We start from the raw sequence: 19,987 nt of genomic DNA on the forward strand, positions 1-19,987 counted from the left end.
TGCTGCTGTTGCAGCAGCAGCGTGAACTATGGGTAGCCTATAATGGATTTGTTAACCCACCCACAAAAATCCACCACCAGCCACCACTATACATAGTAGCAGGTATGTAGATGTTTAGAACATTAGAATCATATGCAGGTGCGTACATAATCAATGACCGCTGGGTATCATCTCATTACATTACAGATGACGTTTTTTACTTTCATAACACACCAAACACAATGTGTCCTTTATCACTTCCAAGCCATAGTTTTGTATAATGGCCCTATTAGTACAGCTCTCCATTTTAAATTCTAAAATTGATTTAGATGGACTTTTGTCAGCTTGTGACCCACAAGAGAAATGTGGTGTCTTCCTGGGAACCAAACTTGTCAATATTTAGCAATATACTGTACAGTGCATCCGAGTCCTAATAGTTTGACTCTGGCCAGGTGTGATGGCTTAAATCAGCAATCAAACACTTACACATGGAAAAACAGAGGAACCCCTTAGTTCAGAGGAAAGTATGTTTGATGATTCAACCTGCTCAGGGTTCCTACTCTGTTATACTCCAACCAAGACTATTAATAATCCATTAATTCGGCAGAGCTTTCATCTTCCCTAACGGTGTCACGGCCATAGGCAGCTAGTAAACATCACACTTTCTGGATTATAGACGTCCAGATTTCTAAGCCTCAAACCCTCAGTAATATATTTAACATTCCCACCCGAATCTCTACCTGCATATACCTTATAAAATCCATCCTCCATCATTTTTACTTTCTGTATGATATGGTCTAAATCCAAGCCATTTTATTTAAGGTCTTTATTCAACAATTGGTTTACACATTTCTTATCTTTTTTTTCTTACATTTAGTTTGCTCAATTCAATGGCTTTGTCATTTTGATTTTTCAGTGTTTTACTTGGAGATGTTTCCATAGGTGACCGTTGCCTCGTGTAGATTGCATTTTGTCCTCCACTTCCTTGTTTAAAATCAAAATATACATATCTATTTTTTGCAATGATGATCAAGGTTTTTCCAAATGTCACCATATAAACAATGCTGCGATGGTCACTAAAATAACACTAGTCCAAAATGTATATTAACACCTCAAAGCATTCTACAAACCTACCAAGAACCTTAACCACAAATTTCACGACCTAGTGCAATTAGTATTAGTCAACCTTTTACTCGCCACAGTCAGATACAAAATGAAATGATAGGCAACCAAATAGAAACACCACTTAAGTCTGTGACACCAACCTGTAGACAATCTCGGGAAGGGGGGGGGTCATTCTAGGGCTGGGCAATTTACTGCAAATATAACGAAACAATCAAACGACTAAATCTTGCTAATGCTCGATTAAATATTCAAGATGCTTGTTTTTGTTTGGGGGGGGGGGGGTAATTGTAATGTTTTGTAATTTCACATATATCATAACATCGACATGAAAACAATTATAATCTTTTTTTATCATCTACTAAATTAATTAGAATGATTAATCACTTAACCATGTATTATAATTCATGTACAATGGTGGCACACAAAAATAGCAGGCGCATAAAGTCATATTGCCCAGCCCTAATCTCGGGGGTTCATTTACAAATTGGTTGTAGAGCAATACAGTAGGTGTATTGAGTAGAACTTGACGACCTGTGTTGGCGTGCTCTCCCTTTACGCCCGATTTATACTTGGTTGTGCACCGTTGTGTGCTGAAAATAGATTGATCTACAGGCGCACAAAGCGATGCATTGCGAGCTTGTAGATCAGCTATTTTCAGTGCACGACACTGCTGCAACCGTCAGGCTTTACCCGACTGTGACTCTACATCAGTGGTTCTCAGAGTGGGGTCCAGGGACCCCCAGGGGTCCTTGATGGGGGTTCCAGGGGGTCCCCAGCAAATGATTGATATTTTGGAACTAAATCGTTGGGACACTGAGGTTTGTAACTCTGACAGTGTACAAATCGAACTAAAATGGACCCACAAGGGTCCATTTGGTTGCAGGGGGGACTTAAGGGGGGGTCCGTGGCCTATTGCATACCAAACCCCAGGTCCTTGAAATTTTTAAGTTTGAGAACCACTGCTCCACACTGTCGTGCATAACTACCAACTTTGCCTTCAGCAGAGGTACCAGCCCAAACATTACACCATTGCAATGGTGAAATCCTCCTTCACACACACACACACACAAATAAATAAAAGAATTTAACTGCAAAATTAAGATTATAGATATAGAAAACACACTAAACGTATGAAAAATGCAATTACACAAGTTTGTTTGACCTTTTTCCTTATGTCACCATGGATAGTACTCTTTTTTTTAAAAAGGGGGATAATAGAAACCACAAACAAGGCTGCTGTGGGATTATGTCTCACAGCGCAGCGCGACCAAGAGGTGAAGCGGAAAACGTCAACACCTCCCGGGCATCATACACATACACACGCGGAAAATGTAATCCCTAAAGTCTCGCCGAATCAAGGGGCGAGACAAGGATATGTCCTTGGAACTAATCCTGTCATGTCTGTAAGCAAAGTTCTGAGATATTTTACATGATCTGGAAGATGCTTTTCTGGTAAAAATAAGATTTGTTTAAAAATAAACATTTTAACGAGGATTTATATTTTTGAGTATGGATTTTATGTAAGCCTGTGATGGAGAATAAGACATGGACCAGTTCAAGCTTGAGAACCGTTTCTGAAAAAAACAAAAAAAACTAGTACAGTACTGTTTCTCACATCACGTACTGCAATGACTTTTTCTATTCTACACTCAACTGTGGAGCGTGTGAGCAAGCATAACGTAGTGTGATGCATTTTTCTGCAAGTTACATGGGATATAATAACTACATCCTGGTTTACCGTAATAAGGTATTTCACCTTTCTTTGCATGAATTCTCCCAGGTTGATTCTACACGCCAAGATTTTTGATGAATGACTAACACGCAGTTGTAAAACAAACCAAATAAGAAAATGATCATTTCATCCTGCCAAAAGCAAATACAAATATTAATCAGTTATCTTAAGGCATTTCTGCTTTATCTGACAGAGCGGAAATGAAGCTGGAGGGGTAAGCCGACAAACGATATCCGACAAACATTCACGAGTTCAATTTCAGTCCACGAGTATGGTCTTCCCAACTGAGCCACCGGGACACGTCCTAAAATCTCAGTTCTCGTTCCCCTCGGCGCGTCGCTTTGAGTGTCTGTACCCCACGTTCCTGAGCTGATCACAGTGTTCTCAGGGGAAATCGTGATCCTCAATGCAATATATATCAAGTCAATAATACCATGTCCAGTGTCGCCAATGACCTCCAGACTTCAACCAGTAATCAATCACAAAGTCGTTGTTTGGTTGAAGTTTTGGGGTTCTTGGGCAAAAAAAACAAAACCGACACTCTCATTGGGATGAGAACCTCTTCTTAATCAAGGCCAACGGGGATGTTCTTCGGGAGCAAATGAGGAGGGTCAATCCTTGACATGGAACGAGGGCGCATTTTTATAAAGATCGATAATAACTGAACGCAATCCTCGCATCCATTATTTACTGTTCCCTCTCGGAGGACGAGCCTGAGATGTAAGACACGAGGCCAAAAAAGGGATTATATCGTTCCACTTTCGACCGTATATGCGCTGGTTCTCCACTGCGGGGTGGCAGAGAGAGAGCCAGAGAGCCTGGCCTAGCAGTTGATGGAGGCACAGTCCGTTTTCGCTTTCCCCGCAGAGCTGATTATCCTCATGAGGCAGTGTCCAAACTCCTCCAGGATCAGCCTCTCCGCCTCGGCCTGAGGCTGCTGGTTGGCCTCGGCCTTCTTGGCCTGCTCCAGCAGACACTCGCATGTCGCTTCGAGCACCTCCTTTGTCACAAATGTGTACGGCAGCCTGCAGGGGAAAGGAAACGGGCATGAATACATATTCATCGTTTTTTTCATAAATTAACCCATTAAAACCTGAGGCGATTCTTAAAAATGTTTTCTAAATCCTAACAGTTTTTTGAAAAAAATCAAAAAAAAAAATCTTCAAGACTTTTCAAAAATAGCAGATCTACAAGCTCATAGCGCGGCACCGAGCTTGTAGATCTGCTATTTTTATTATTGGTCATGATCTGGCCTGTGCAATTTTTGATTAGGAAGCCTAAAAGGCAAACAGAAATAAAATGTGTATTCACATGTTCAATGGCAAAAACACAGACAATTCATCGTCTAACTTGAATTTGTAATCGAGCCCCGACTTGCGAAGCCATTACCTTCCGCCTCCACTGGCGATGACGGGCGCGGTCCTCAGGAGCAGGTCAGAGATCTGCGAGGACAGCTTGGTCTTGGCGGCCGTCTGCTGCTGCACCCTGACCTCGGCGGCGTCCGCCAGGTGCATCAGCGTCTTCCTCTCCGGACTCTCCTCGAAGTTCTTACAGCCGATGCACTTGCAGATGGACGAACACATGATCTTTGCCTTGGGGGGGTGGGTGTGAAAAATACATATCAATTTCTGCACAAAAAATGCATATCAATAGGCTCTATGCACAGCAGCCATACTGGAAAGAAATTTGGCCTCTTCTTACTTCCTTCACAGGTGTTACCAATGATACTAATGAAGGCTCTGTTCCATTCTAATCAGGGTGCTGCTAACGTGCATGTTGGCTCACTAGAAACACACCATTTTGGTTCCCAAATGGCCCCTTAAATGGCCCCTTATGGTGGGTGTGTAACCAAATGGACCCGTAAGGGTCCATTTGGTTCCATTTGTACACTCTCAGAGTTATGGGGGTCCTTGAAAATAAGACAACCACTATGCCACACTAAATGGAACTGAGCCTTAACTAGTATTATTGGTAACACCTGTGAAGGAAGTAAGGAAGGGGCCCAATTCATTCCCAATATGGCTGCTGTGCATAGAGCCTATTTGCCACGAAAAAGGTTTGAGAACCACTGGTCTAGAACAGCGCCGCTCAACGTGGGATCCTTGAGGAGTTCTCTGGATCTATAACTCAGAGACTGTATACAAAATGGAACCAAATGGACTGTAAGACATGTTAGGGTCAGAGCTCACCTCATAGCACTCGCAGTAGTTCTTCAGACAGCCTGATCGTTTGCAGTTGCAGCCTTTGCTGTGTCTGCGGTCTGATTCTCCCTGTTTGCCTTTACCGATTTTGGGCTTGAAGGCCTCTGGATTTCGGTCTAGACATGTCTATAAAAATAAAATGAAAATAAAAAATCATCATCTATCATGAAGCAATTCAGTCTGTTACCACAAATGATAATATTTTTGAAAAGTGGGTCCTCACAAGTGGTGGAAAGTAACTGAATACATTTACTCAACTACTGTACGATTCTGAGGTACTTTTACTTGAGTATTTCCATTTTTCAATACTTTATACTTATACTCTACTGCATCTCAGAGGCAAACGTACTTTTTTACTGCACTACAATTGTTTGATGACTTTAGGTATAAGTTACTAGTACGTGGATATAAATTGTTATTACAAAACATACATTAACCACTAAAAGCCCTATTTTATACTTCGGCTATTCAATGATAGCCGATCTACAAGCTCCATAAATAAAACCTCCCGACACTGTTAATCCATTTAGACCTGAGGCCGATTCTAAAAACGCCTTCTAAATCCTGACCTAAGTTTTCTGAAAAACCTCAAATATTTATCCAAAAATTACAACAAATGTATGTTGTTATATACTGTACATAGCAACAGGAACCCGAAAAGGGGTTCCCGTCCTGAAAGGTATAGTTACAAGCCCGCCCTTAAAGACGCACTGAAGTGACATTTTCGGTCATTTTATTTTGAAGGTTCAGCCCGAAACGTCGGCTCAACGACTCTAAACCAATCAGAAGGTCCCATCCCTTCAGGCTATGGGACGTTGGATCTCAATCACTTCAGCCGTGCTGGCACACGGCTAGTGTTTGTTTACAAGTGAGAGAGAGACGGCCAGTGAAGCACGTTTGCTACTACCTGGCTTATTTCTAACCTATAATGTTTTCAGATATATATTTTAGTGTGCAGATGAAGTTTAAAATGAGTAATACACTCATCTTCAATGAGATTCAAAACGGAGTATCTCTGTAATTAAAATCAGCTGTGTTTGAAGAACGTGCAGCTATGGGAATCAAACAGGTGCATGTAATCAAGATTCATTTATATTCGTGAAGGCTGTATTATGTCATCACGCAGCACGTTTTAGTTTACAGGAAGTAATTAAGATTGGCTTTTTAGGGACTTTTGATGTAAAAATACACAAAAATAGTTTTTTTTTCATTTTTTTTTTGCATCTATTGTTAGATATGCCCATATGATGACCACGGATATGCTCTAAAAGTGTGAAAAACATATTTTTCATTTCACTACACCTTTAAGACCTTGTAGATCGGCAATTTTCGAAAGATTTTGACAAAAGGTTAAAAACTTGTGAAATGGGACATTCTGCATAATAATTGATACTTTTAACCCATTAAGACCGGGAACACATACCGTGTCATTTTAGATTTTTTCGTTATAACCATTATTCTATACTTTGGGCTATTAAAATATAGCAGATATACAAGCATGTGAGCTTGTATATCTGCTATTTTTGAAAAGCCAAAGAAATCTAAAATGACACAGATACTTTCCCGGTCTAAATGGGTTAAGTAAGAAAATGTGTACTTCTTCCACCACTGTTTGACATCGATATGTAATATCATGAAGGAACCCGTTACCACAACTAATGCATCAAAGCAGGTTCCTCACCTTGATGGCTTTAAGTCGTTCCGTTTCGTGTTCCAAGTTGTTGAAGCAGTTATTGCAGTTACAGTTGCTGCAGAACTCACCGTTCGCAAAGCAGTCGCAGTACCTGAAAAAAAACAGTGGGCGTCATATATGTACATGATTCCATTATCATTCAATGCAATGTTAAGCGTAGAGGGTGGTTCTCATCTTCAGGGTTCCTTGAGGGGGTTCCAATCCAAATGGTCTGAACCTCTCAAAGTTATGTGGGTCCTTGAAATTAAACGTTAAGAGTAGGGGGTCTTCAACGGTTTTCAGCCCACGGACCCCTTAGCTGAGAGACAGATGAAGCAGGGACCCCTACTATATACTGTATAAGCTTGTGTTGCAGAATAAACGTCAAAATTATCCTATCACACAAAGATTTGGCGGCCCCCCTGTAGTAAATGAGGACCCCCGTAGAGGTCCCGGACCCCCTGTTGAAGACCCTGCGTTAGAGAACCACCATATTTTCACTTCAATGTTACGGGCTGCATTTATAAACATGTAAAGTACATTTGTACTTACAGTTTGAGACACTGTGACTTGGTGCAGTTGCATGGTTTCCTTGGTCTCGATGTTGTATCTGCTGCTGACAAACTGAATGAAATGACATGCTTGAGATGAGGCTTACACAAAAGGCGTGATGTAGCAGACTAGTTGAAATTGGTTAAATACAAGCAAATAAATGTGTATATTGTTTCCTAAATGTGCTTACACATTACAAGATAGTAAAAACAAAATTGTATTTCAGTGCAGTGCAAGGGTTCCCAAACTTTTCAGGCCGCGACCCCCCAAAATAATCATATTTGATCAACCAATTATATTTAACACAAAAAAGTAGAAGATAAACAAAAGGAAAATGTTAAACACTGTTTGACTCTCTTACGTAATATTTGACAATTTGGTATTTAAAAAGGTCTTAAAAGTCATTAAATTGAAACTTTAGAAATGTGCAGACACCCTGTATACACGTTTTAGTTAGTAAATTGATAATTTTAAGGCATGTGCACTGAAAACATCATGGTCTATGCTCCAATCGGTTGAGTCACCAGTAAGTTATCATAAGTTAATTCTGCTACTCCGGCAAGTTTCCCTCCATTGCACTGTAGAATTATGGGTCATTACACTGGAATTCCACTGGAAGCACTGTGAAAGGCCAGCAGCAAATTGGGTAAGGGTTTTTATTGTGACGCCAATTAATAGGTATACTTATAGTATATAACGTTGGTTCCATTGATCGGAACACAATTAGTTGATTGGTTGATTATAAATAAACAAATGCTTTCCAGATTCAGAGAAGGTTGGGGGAAACGCCGATCCCCAAGTCTACCTGTACTCTGATTCCACACTTGTAAGTCTCTCTGGATGAGAGCTGCTAAATGCCTAGAATGCAAAATGTACCCATTGAGTGGCAGCCTGGCCTGAGTCTGGATGCTGGTCGGGGTGGAGAAAGCAGAACTGCTGGCCATGGAAACAAAAGGGGGATGCTGGATCTATTGGAGAAGTAAACATAGGAAAATCATTACAACATCGCACTTAAATATATATATATATATCGTCGCGGTCAGGGCAGAAACCTCTTATCTCCATATTCTGAATTAATGTTTTTTTTTCCCCTCCTAAATTAACGTCCTACTTGATCATACTACAGCGTCACACAAAATCATCAAAAGTAGCAGATCCGCAAACTCGAAATGTGGTGCGCCACATTTTTGAGCTTGTAGATCTACTACGAGTCCTGAAAAGTTTTTTTTCAACATATGAGGTTTCCACCCGACAAGAGACAAAATATCAAACAAACATACAGTACATGTTTTACCCCTGTCATGCGGCGGTATTGTGTGGCAAAAATAGCCAATCTACAAGCTTGTCGTTGGGCTATTTTTGCCTGCACAACATCGGCCGCGTGACGAAGTGTAAATCGGGGGGCAATATACTGTATACGACGCACACTAACTTGTGTGACATATTGTGCTGGCACAACGGCGTAGCCCACGTTGCCTCCCCCGGGAGCCGGCGCCAGCACGGTGCCCGGGGGAAGGTTGGTGAAGTTGGGCTGGATCTGGGGGAGCGGCGTGGCGGGCATGATCAGGCGCTGTGGCGCCTGGGTGGTGGTCACCACCTGGGCCGCTGATGTCATGGGCTTGGCGACCACCTAAAAAGGAGGAGAAAAAAAAAACGGGCCGTGAATGACACTGATTGAAAGCTTTGTAGAAGAGAATGTTTCTATCTATATCAGTGATTCTCAACATGGGGTTCTTGAGGAGGTTCCAAGGGGGTCACCGACTAAATGAATAGTTAGGAACCAAATTGACCCCTACGGATCTGTAACTTCGTTAAGAGCAAACAAATGGAGCCAAATGGACCATTACGGCCGAATGCATATCAATCTGGAGGTCGTTGAAATAAAAGAAAGGTTGAGAATCACTGACCTACAATAAGCTGCTAACCTGTTTCATGGTTTGCGCCGAGACGATGGGGACAGACATCCGTACTGCTCCTGCATTGACCACCATGGGTTTAGCTGTGGGACAGAAGCATGTATCACCACAACTGCAACACTGAACATGAGCTTACCGATCAGTAACATTAGCCCACGAGTGATTCCATAAAGGGCTACAACTATTATTTTCTTAGCAATTGTTCTGTCGAGTACCTTTTCGATTAATTCACCAATAATCAGGTCGCGTATTTTCATTTTATTCATAAATAAAGAGGGGAATATAGACACAGTATGACTCACGATGCACTCACTTGTACATCTGCTAGTTCTGAAAATGTTTTGAAAGATCTTGAAAGTGCAAAATGTTGAATAACTTTGATCCCTGGCACAAAACAAAAAGCCAGATTGGGGGATCCTGGAACAAAACATTTATAGCTAGGGGGGGGGTCCATGTCAATCCAATTACATATCAATTTGGGGGTCCTTGGCACTGAATACGTTTGAGAACTACTGATTTAGAAGGCATGTGTAGAATGAATAGCCACAGAAATCTTAAAATGACACGGATGCGTTCACCTGATTGAATGGGATAACGTTACCTGGTTGCATGGAGCTGGTGCTGGGACTGCACGTCTGTCCCGTAATGCTTGACGTGGCTGTGACCAGGCGGACGTAGTGGAAGCGGCTGCCCGGCACCTGGATCTGATGCACGTTGGGCTGGGTGGCCACGGGGATGATGGTCTTGTAATGTCCGCCGGGAGTAGATGTCACCGTATGCATTGTTTTTATAGTCTGGTAAAAAGAAGTTCAGAGAAAGGAAGACATGGATTTAAAGCAAAAAACAAATCCCACGAATGAACAATGGTGTTAGGCCTAATCTGCGATTTGTGAACAACTGGCACTGTTGCTTAAACCAGGGGTCTTCAACAGTGTTTAATGTAAAAAAGGGAAAAACAGGTCCTATCACACAAAGATTTGGCGGCCCCTCTGTAGCAACTCTGAGGACCCCCTAGGGTTCCTGGACCCCCTGTGGAAGCCCCAAGGCCTAACATAATATGTAAAGTTATTATGTTTTAGTATATTGTTCCTGCTGTTCTACATACTAGAAATCACAGGTTTGTGGCTTTAACCTTTGCTTTTATGAAATATCCCAGACCATTAGGGTTTTATGGATAGTTTGACCACTTCAAATGCTGTAATCTTAAAATAACAACAACTCATAGCCTATCTATGAGCTTGTAGATCGGCTATTTTCGCGGCGCAACATGCTTCCATAGAAGACATGCTGGCTTCTATGGAATCCAAATGACTGAAATCAGTCGCGGCGACTGAGAACTTTAATTCATGAGTCTGGTAAAGTTCAGAGAAAAGCAGGCATGGATTATTTAGACTAAATGAAAGCTCAGAACAAATATGTAATGCTTGAACTTAGAGTTTAGTCATCTGTTATAACAACTAATAGAAGGTAATTTACAGACTAATTATTCTGTTGCGTTGTTAACATCTGTAGCGACCCGCATGGGGGGGGGGTTTCCATGTGCACTTATTTTGAAGGGCTTCCTGTCCAAAGTCATGTCTCGAAGACTTTTATTTTGAGGTTTCCTGCTCACAGGAACACACTGATTACTTGGAATTAAGTTCACCTGTGTTACTGACACTCAGCATGAGGCTGCTGATATCAGCAGTAGAATACTACTGCCTCAGTGGTAGAGTGGGGACGGCATCACTATGGGACCAGTACACAAAATGTTTGTTTGATATGGACCATGAAACGGACGGCCAAGGAAAGGACGGACAAACATGAAGGACATTGTGAGTTTCCTTGATGATTTGGAATGCCGATCTACAATGCAGTCTGTGACTATGATTTTAATGGTTTTGTGTTGTTTTCAGTTGGGACTGGACATGCCATGGTCAAGCAAACTTATAGCACCGAGCTGGAAAGGGAACAACTCACTGAGTGCCAGAATTTTTTTTTTTTTAAATGTTTGGCAATTCTGGCACTCAATTTTACTACCTATGAGTATGTAAAAGAACAAAAACGAATAAACAAAAATGTTTTCTATATGATGTTGTCCCAGTGCCAGAGTTTTTTTCACAGAAAACAAAAAGTGCTTAGGAAGCGAGATACAGCCTTTTTCATTTCTAAGTTAAACAAGGAGTGGATGGAGCTGCAAATCTTCAGATGATGATATCTTGGGGTCTGGACATTTTTTTTTTACTATTTTTTTCAAAAACACATCAAACACGTCATTGGCACGTTGAGCCATAGCGGTAAAAACGTGTGAAACACGTTAATGGCACTCAATGAGTTAATGTGTGATCATTGTTTATGTATTGTATGCTTTCTCTCAGTTTCTACGTTGGGTTCCGAATAAAGAATAAGTAAAACTCATCAGTCGGCTTCACCCTCTTATTATCCAGCCGGGGTCTGCTACAACATCCCCCATAGTTTTCTTCAAATCAACGCTAGATCTAATAACGAGCATGCTATTCCTAGTTGAATCTGTGCCATCTTGCATTCTTAAGCCTTATGCACGGGGCAGTGTGTCAAACCCAGAAACGGCATTATTAGATGCATTATTTCCGAACTTGAAGTGCTTGACATACTTGTGTTGTAGACTGACTGGAGACCACCTTGGCTGGGGAAGTGGAGGTAGACTGCTGCACTGCCAGGATCTGCTGGCCCAGGGCTACGTTGACGGGCAACGCCATAGACTTCTGAGAAGCGTTTGGGGTCTGGGAGGCCACGGACACAACAGTCAACTGGAAGAAACAAAAAGGTAGGGCTGTGCTAAAAAAAAAACTATACGGCCATATATTTTATGATATAAAAAGACAATATTTTAATTGCATTTATTAGTAAGAATGCTGGGGCGACAACATAATATTTTATTTTACTTCTAAAATCTCTGCGGGCCTGAAGTGTAAGTGTTTTAATTTGTGCCTTGGACTTGGACTATGCTTTTAGAGAGAATAATAAAGAGCTCTTGTAGTAAATACAGTAGGACAAAGTCATGATTCAAAATCCAAATGTATTGCAATTGGTTGTAGGCAATAAGGCTGCACGATGTATCGAAAATGTACCTTCATTGCGATATCACCATGTGCGATGTACGTATTGACATATGTATTGGTATTGTGTGCCAAAGCATGCACACTCTGCATATCAATACATTTGGCCAGTCAGTCGGAGCCTGTCAATTTAAATGGCCGTGAGTGGCAGTGGCAACTAGGGAAATAACAGAGGCCATGGCACGTTATTTGGACATGATGCCTCTGAATACAGTGAGCAGATTACAACACAGAGTTAGACATCAATGTTTTTTGGCCACAGCACAGGCTGCATCTTGCCATCATTGGTAAGTGTTTAAATGGCTGGGGGAATAAATTGATCTGCTCCTGTCACTGTAACATTGCATATTGTAGTTCTATTGTCACTTGAATAGACCAAGTTATTAATTGATAACATAAGATAATATGCCCATATTATCACCTCATCATATTCATGAATTTGATTCAGTGAGAGGAGAAGAGAGGACAGGACAGGACAGGAGGAGACTAGCATGTTGCCATTTGCTGTGACATTGAATTGCAATTTTACACACACGCACGCAGGCTGGTTAGCCGAAACATCCGTTCATCTTGGATAGTGTGAACATACCCTAAAAGGATTAGAATAGAGGTGCTCTATTAGGAGAACGACAAGCGGGGTAAATACTGAACTTACTTTGCTGGGACTCTTGAGGGGCGAGATAGCAATCTTTTTGTTGGCCAGACTTTGCAGACTGGTGTTGAGGGGCTCCGAGATGGTAATTGTCCTTGGAGTCATCACTGGGGTGCTTTGGGTTAGGACCCGGCCTAAGATACAAAATCAAAGATGGGGTTAGTTAACTCACTGCAGTGATTATTTAGAACAGAGTCAGTGGTTCTCAATGTGGGGTCCAGGGACCCCGCAAGGGTCCTTGACGACGGGGTCCCAGGGAGTCCCTGGCTTAATGATAGATAGTTAAGAGGAACCAAATGGACCATTACACGTCTGTAACTCCAAGTGTGTACAAATGTAGAATTGTACACACAGAGTTAAATGAATACTGAGGATTCTACCATGTAGATTGGGCTCCCACAGATACAAATCATATCAAATGGGGGTCTGCGGTGTAATGCACATCAAACTGGGGGTCCATAAAATTACAAAGGTTGAGTAGAATCTCTGATTTAGAATAAAAGAGGACAACGTTCTAAAATGAACCATTTTATTAACAAGTAAACATAATAAAACTATAGGTCTGTCCTAATTCACCTTAATGGGCAGAAAATAGGACATCAGTATGACTGTACATTAACAAACAACAGGAAAGAATCACATATCAGAATGAAAATCAACGTAAGTACCTGCAATGACGGGAGATACCGACGTCTGAGCGGTCAGCCCTTTGCTGTTCACCGTTTTAGTGATGATGAACTTGATCGGTGCAGCAGACGAAACCTGTGTTTTCTTGGCAATCTGTAGCTGCTGTAGAGGGATTATTCAAGACAATTTGTATAAATAAGTACATAGTATAGCTGATGTTTGAGAGAGATGCCTACAAAAGAGAGAAATGTGTGATGGAAGAGATCCACATAGGCGTCAGACCCCAAAACCAGGCATTGGTCAGGCTCTATTACCGGGCTCAAATGATGAATTGCTTAGTCTGTAAATTCAATTACTTAATTAAATTAAGCCATATCTCTCTTACCTGCACAGTCTTCAGCTGCTGGGCCTGTAGTGTGGGGACCGGGTTCGTCGTGTTCCCCATAATAGGCTTCAGCTCAGACCTTCCTCCGATTGTCACCACCTTAAACTGTGGACCCTGGGGCTTGCCGTCTCCCAAAGCCTGGCCCAAGCCAGGCTTGCTGCTCGTGTGGGGTAGCTGGAGCACAATGGGTTGCCCTGATTTTCCTATGGCTGTGACCAATAGTTTTTGCCCATCCTGCTTGATAACTTGGGTCGCCGTGCCCAGAGACTTTACCGCTTCGGTGGCTTGCGACGAGGCCACCTTGTTGAGGATGATCTGGTGGTTTGCCGCCGAGATGGTGAAAGGGGCCGAGAGCTTCTGCAGGCCACTCGTGGTGACACTGGTCCCGGTCAAGCTGTCTGTAGTTTTGGTGGTTGCCGCCGAGGTGGCCATGGCCGGTCTGAGGGTGAGCGGCAATGAACAGCTACCGGAGGGGGTGAGGAGGAGCTGGCTCCCAGAGCTGGCGGTGCCGAGCGTGGAGTGCGTTGTCGTGGTCGAGGTGGTGGTCGGGGCCGGTGTGGATTGAGTCGTGGTGGGGCTGGCGTCCAAGCGGAGGCTCAAATTGTCCATGGAAGCGTCTGTATCCATTGGGACCGGCGCGTCGTCCGTAGGCTGTGGAGCGCCGGCGGCGGGTTGCGGAGGGACCTCGTCCATGGCGATGGCCTCCGTGTCCATGATCTCATCAGGAAGAAGACTGTTGAGCTCTGGCGACACCACGTCCATGATGCTTGCAAAATCTGACCTCTCAGTTACTGTTGAAACACAGTTTATTGTTCATAAGTATATTTTCTAAAACACAAATCATTTGATAGAAAATTATGGATAATGCAGTTAAAAAGGTAGGGTACGTGATTTCCTTTGGTTAAAATAAGTGTTAAATAGCTCTATATTGTTGTCACCTACCAGAAAATATATATTCAGTTTATTTAAGAGCTGTTGGGACATGGAGACCCCTGTTACTGAACAACACTCTATAGCAATGATTACTATCAGAATTATAGTGCTTTGACCTTTTAAACAAAAAAAATATCACTTACCCTACCTTTAACAACTTGGACCCTAGCGTCCCTATTCTGGGGCTACGATCTGGAAAAAACATCAGATCTACAAGCAAACACACTTTGCAACGTATTGTGAGCTTGTAAATGTGCTATTTTGGTGAGTGTAGAGCAAAAATAGGAGGCAGCCTGCCTAGAATAGAGCCCTTGGGAATCCGGTCAACTAAGTATAGGATTTAAGTGGTTAGACATCATTGTTTAAAGCTTTTCTTAAATTCCTGCATCTCCGATATGTTGGCTACTTTGATAAGAAACGTGATACATTACTAGTACTATTAATACATTTCCTACACTACATAGTCTAATATGCATCATACTGCATCATTCATTTGTGAGGACTCTAAGGAATGGAATGAATCGATTGATGAATTGCATCATGCACATACATTGCCAATATATTATTAAAATGCACAATCAATCCTCCGGTTAATTAATTGATATATGCCTACTTTCTTGTGGCCTGGGCTTATAGGTTAAATTCCTCCGCCTGAATTAAAAGTAGTCTGTTAAGAGTTAATAACCATATTTGATCTCATTTGTCTTATTACCATGGGGACTGATTGCAGACAAGACAGTAAAATAGCTTTGCCTTTGACAACAATACAAATTCTTTACATTTTTAGCTGGCTCCCTGTGCTATTTATGGAAGGTGCACCAACTCGCAAGATTAGAATATGATTTCATAAAACAGACAACATGATTCTATGTGGTTCAGACTGCAGGCGTATGTCTCAGGCAACGTTGACACTTTCAATTGAAATGACATTATTTTGTTTTTAGCAGAGATGTAAAGTAACTAAGCACATTTACTCAAGTACTGTACTTAAGTACAAATGAGGTATTTTTTCTTTACTAGAATATTTCCAATTATCAGTACTTTTACTTATATTCCACTACATCTCAGTGGCAAATATTGTACTTTTACTCCACTACAATTAAAACCTAAGTTACTAGTTACTTTGTATCTAGTATATTTCGATTATTATGGTATTACAAAACATACATTAACTACTTCGACCCTATATTAATTTCAGCCGATCTACAGGACCCCCATGGAAACAAGCAGGACCCCAATAGAAACAAGCCATAGGCTTTCTTGGGTTTAAAATCCTCTTAGCAGACCTTGTATTGAACTGTACTTTCCTGTGCTTTTTTTTTGCAAACTGCAAAAACTGCAAAAGTATTCAATCAATCGCAAGCTCACAATGCGATCTGCAATTTTCAAAAAGGCGATGGCTATAGTGGTTTAAAGGGCTCACGTAGCCTCCCTAGTTGCTTCTTTTGGGCTTGTTTTCAAAGACCTGGTTGCTTATTTCTCTCACACAATCTGGCAACCGCTGCTACGCAATGTAAATCGAGGCTTTAAAAATTAAGCCTTTTGGCCTCTCAACCCAAGATAACTCGGAGAAGAACAAACCTGGCTTTAAATCCGGGTTTCCTCCACTTTCGTTACTGACGCACATTATTTATAAAGCCACACAATCCAACAGTTCTGGCAGTTTGACTGTTATTAAAGCAAAATAAACAACTAACCGACACTCAAACACTGGGTGTTGTTGTAAACACAGCGGAAAGACAGCTCGTCTTTTCTGCGTTACTATTTTCAGGGCCGGCGTTTGGATTTCGAAAGATCCGCCATTTTTCCGTCGTCATCATGAGTCCATAGCTAATAGCTCAGTACTAACTGCACCATGAGGAATGATAATAACAGCAATAATAATACACATTTGAATAAATGCAGCAATGTGTAGTTAGACGGGAGCTTTCGGTGTTTTTTGTGGGAAGTAGCTTTGGGAGCTTATAGGAGCTAAAGCGACAGGCTGAACTACATTTCCCAGGGAGCTTTGCGGTTACTAGCTTGCCTACTTATCAGAACGATATAGCTTCCATCTCCCAAGTACTTCAGCTATTTGTTTTTCACTGACCAAAAACTATACAGTCTTCACATTCACTACATCATTGGTCAGCTAAATGATAGATTAGGCACCGGAACCTTATGGGTCTGTAACTCTGAGAGTGTAACCAAATGGACCCTAACGGGTCCATTTGCGTTCCAAGTGATAGAAATGCCATTAAATGGGGGTCTGTAGCCCTAATGCATGTCTAACTGGGGGTCCTTGAAATTAAAATGGTTGAGAATCACTGCTAGAGCCGTAAAAAAACATTCTCTTATGGGGGTCCCTGGCATATCTTTTGAAATGGGGGTTAATAAGTGTCAATTTGGAGGTCCTTGACATGAAAAAGTTTGAGAACCACTGCACTACATTGTAGTGGCACGTTGACACAACACAACAAATGAGTTCTGAGTGCAGTGTGAGCATCACATCAAAGAGAGAATTCTCCATTTGTCGTGTGCTTTAATGAATGCCCTTAACAAGTCCTCAGCCACATTACCAACACGACACAAACAGTCGTGGAAGAAGTACTCAGATATTTTACTTCATTAAAAGTATCAATACCACAATATAAAAAGACACTGTTTGCAAGTAAAAGGCCTGTGTTCAAAATCTTACCTGAGTAAAAGTACAAAAGTATTGGCATCAAAATATAATTAAAGTACTAAAGCTTGCCTCTGAGATGTAGTGGAGTACAATTAAAAATATTGAAAATGGGAAACACTCCAGTAAAGTAAAAAATACCTCAAAATTGTACAGTACTTGAATAAATGTACTCAGTTACTTTACACCAATAAATACCCCTTAACAAGTCCTCAGCCACACCAACAAGACACAAAGTATTCGATGTAGTACTTTGCCTAAGTTGTAGTGTAGCAACTTATTTTGAGAGAGATGCAGCTCGGCTACTTTTTTTTTATGAATTAGTAATAATAAAGTAATAACAGTACTTTGTATAGCCCTTTTCTTTAATCCATGTGTGATCAACTTAAGCTGTTTATGATACAGGGCTGATTATATGAGGAGTGAGTGTATCCTTATGTTTCATCAATTATAAACATTTTAAAAGGACACATCACTCCTCTCACTGACCACACCTGTATTTAATATCAATACATTTAGTTTACAGATATGTCATAACATGATGTGCTCGTTTAACAGTGTGTAGGTTGACACCACCAGCTGACATGATGATGAGGCCAGTTTATTATTAGTATTATGGTAGCATGATGACCTTCATATCATCATCAATTCATTATTCTTCCAGATCCGGTTAAATTAAAATATGTATCTCTGACACTTGTCAATGAAGGAGTCGTTGTTTATCATTTTGAGATCTACAAAGTGTACCACTTTGGTAATAGCTTACGGGTTTATTATTAATGATAGTAATATATAATTCAAGATCCAACATTTTCTTCTAATATTCTTGTAGATCCACTATTTTCACCTATTTTTCTCGCAGCCCTGTTATTTTCGGTTGCATTTCTGAATCAAAAGCAGCTTTATGGCCACATCAAAGATTTACAGAAGTAAAAAAAAGTGTGTGAAATTCGTTTTAGTGCAAGTTCTATCGTTTTGTTATTTCCAAGGAAAAAAAGGGAAGACGACGTTATTTTTCTTGCAGATCCGTTATTACCCTATTAATTATATTTTCATCTCTTTCTCGACGACCCACCACTCTTAAAACGTCCACCTCGGCCCGCAGCGACAACAAACAAGCCTAGCCAGCAGTTTGTGTACAACTGAGAACTGAGCCCCAGCCAGTGTTGCCAGGTTTTGAGAGAGAAACAAGCAACCAGGTCTATGAAAACAAGCCCAAAAGAAGCGAGCCCTTCGCCCTTTAAACATATACATTGGCTATGTTGACAAGCTCACTCAGTAGCTCACTCACAACACGTTGCGATGCGACACGTTGTGAGCTTGTAGATCTGCTATTTTCAAAATAATCTTGGAAGAAAATTTGACAAAAATTAGGAATATATTTTTTTAAACTCTTTAACAACAAATCTTGTGCAGGGATCCCTCCCTCGCATAAAATATTTTCAGATGGGGGTCCACCGCGCAGACAAATACATATTAATGTGGGGTCCCTTGACTTTAAAATGCTAGTTAGAGAACCACTGGTTTAAACAACATTTAGGAAACAAGTCCAAATAAGCAACTACACTTTAAAAACAAGCCCAAAAAAACCTGCAACCCGCAACTAACCAATAAAGCAACTTTACAGAAAAACAAGCCCAAAGTCGCTTACAATAAGCGGACATGGCAACACTGCCAGCCCAGCAGTGAACTTGATGAAGCTCCAGCTAACATTAGCACCGCTAGCCTAACGTTGTACAACAACAACACATTTCAAAAGCCTCCCTTTCGAGTCTTACTTTCCCCCGATCGCCGTGGTTTCGGATGTCCAAGGTCTCAGCACACACGCCGGCGAGGTGGATCGGATGCGACGTGACGTCCTCGATGCATAAAAATGCCCCAAAACGGAGACACGATTGTTCAAAATACCGCGCCGAGCGCCATTTCTGCCTGACATCTCACACTGATGCCACGCCCTCCTCGCTACACGTCATCGTCGTTCTTCTTCTGATGTCCATGCGCTGTACAGGTCAACGGTGCATTGCTGCCTCCCACTGTCCGTTTTAGGCATAGAGTCAGTGGTGTAAAGTAACTAAGTAGTAAGTACATTTGCTCAAGTACTGTACTTCAGTAGAATGTTGAGGTATGTTTTACTTTACTGGAGTGTATCCAATTTCTGTACTTTTACTTCTACTCCACTACATTCCCAGAGGCAAATATTATACTTTTAATCGACTACAATTATTTGAAAACTTTAGTTACTAGTTATTTTGTAGATTTTGATTATCATTACAAAACATACATTAACCACTTCAGGCCATTTGAAAATAGCAGATCTACAAGCTCATAGCTTGTAGATCTGCTATTTTTTAATGTTTTTTATATACATTTGAAAACTTGTGAAATTGGACAGTCTGCATAATGAGTACTTTCTACTTTTGGTACTTTAAGCACATTTTGATACCAAAACCTTTGTACTTTTACTCAAGTCAATT

At 41.2% G+C, this 19,987-nt stretch overlaps 1 protein-coding gene across 3 annotated transcripts; it reads right to left on the reverse strand.

The window, feature by feature from the left end:
- Positions 1–796: 796 nt before the first annotated feature.
- On the reverse strand, positions 797–19,442 carry lin54 (lin-54 DREAM MuvB core complex component). Of its 3 annotated transcripts, XR_014600003.1 has the most exons (15): positions 19,292–19,442; positions 13,919–14,709; positions 13,575–13,695; positions 12,910–13,040; positions 11,790–11,945; positions 9,779–9,971; positions 9,187–9,260; positions 8,688–8,891; positions 8,138–8,229; positions 7,262–7,333; positions 6,719–6,821; positions 5,026–5,163; positions 4,226–4,428; positions 1,412–3,861; positions 797–1,360 (listed from the first exon to the last, which is right to left on the reverse strand). XR_014600003.1 is itself a non-coding variant. In XM_084047344.1 (14 exons), exons 2-14 carry the CDS (start codon positions 14,678–14,680, stop codon positions 3,660–3,662), a joined length of 2,445 nt encoding a protein of 814 aa, XP_083903470.1. In that variant the 5' UTR covers positions 14,681–14,709; positions 19,292–19,442; the 3' UTR covers positions 1,380–3,659. The 3 variants fall into 3 exon arrangements, 2 of the variants coding, with proteins under 2 accessions (XP_083903470.1, XP_083903469.1); XM_084047344.1 differs by lacking the exon at positions 797–1,360 and having other exon boundaries at positions 1,380–3,861; positions 8,694–8,891; XM_084047343.1 differs by lacking the exon at positions 797–1,360 and having other exon boundaries at positions 1,380–3,861.
- Positions 19,443–19,987: the final 545 nt, after the last annotated feature.

This window comes from Gymnoscopelus microlampas (assembly GCF_963454915.1).
Source record: "Gymnoscopelus microlampas genome assembly, chromosome: 21".
NCBI classification, from domain to species: domain Eukaryota; kingdom Metazoa; phylum Chordata; class Actinopteri; order Myctophiformes; family Myctophidae; genus Gymnoscopelus; species Gymnoscopelus microlampas.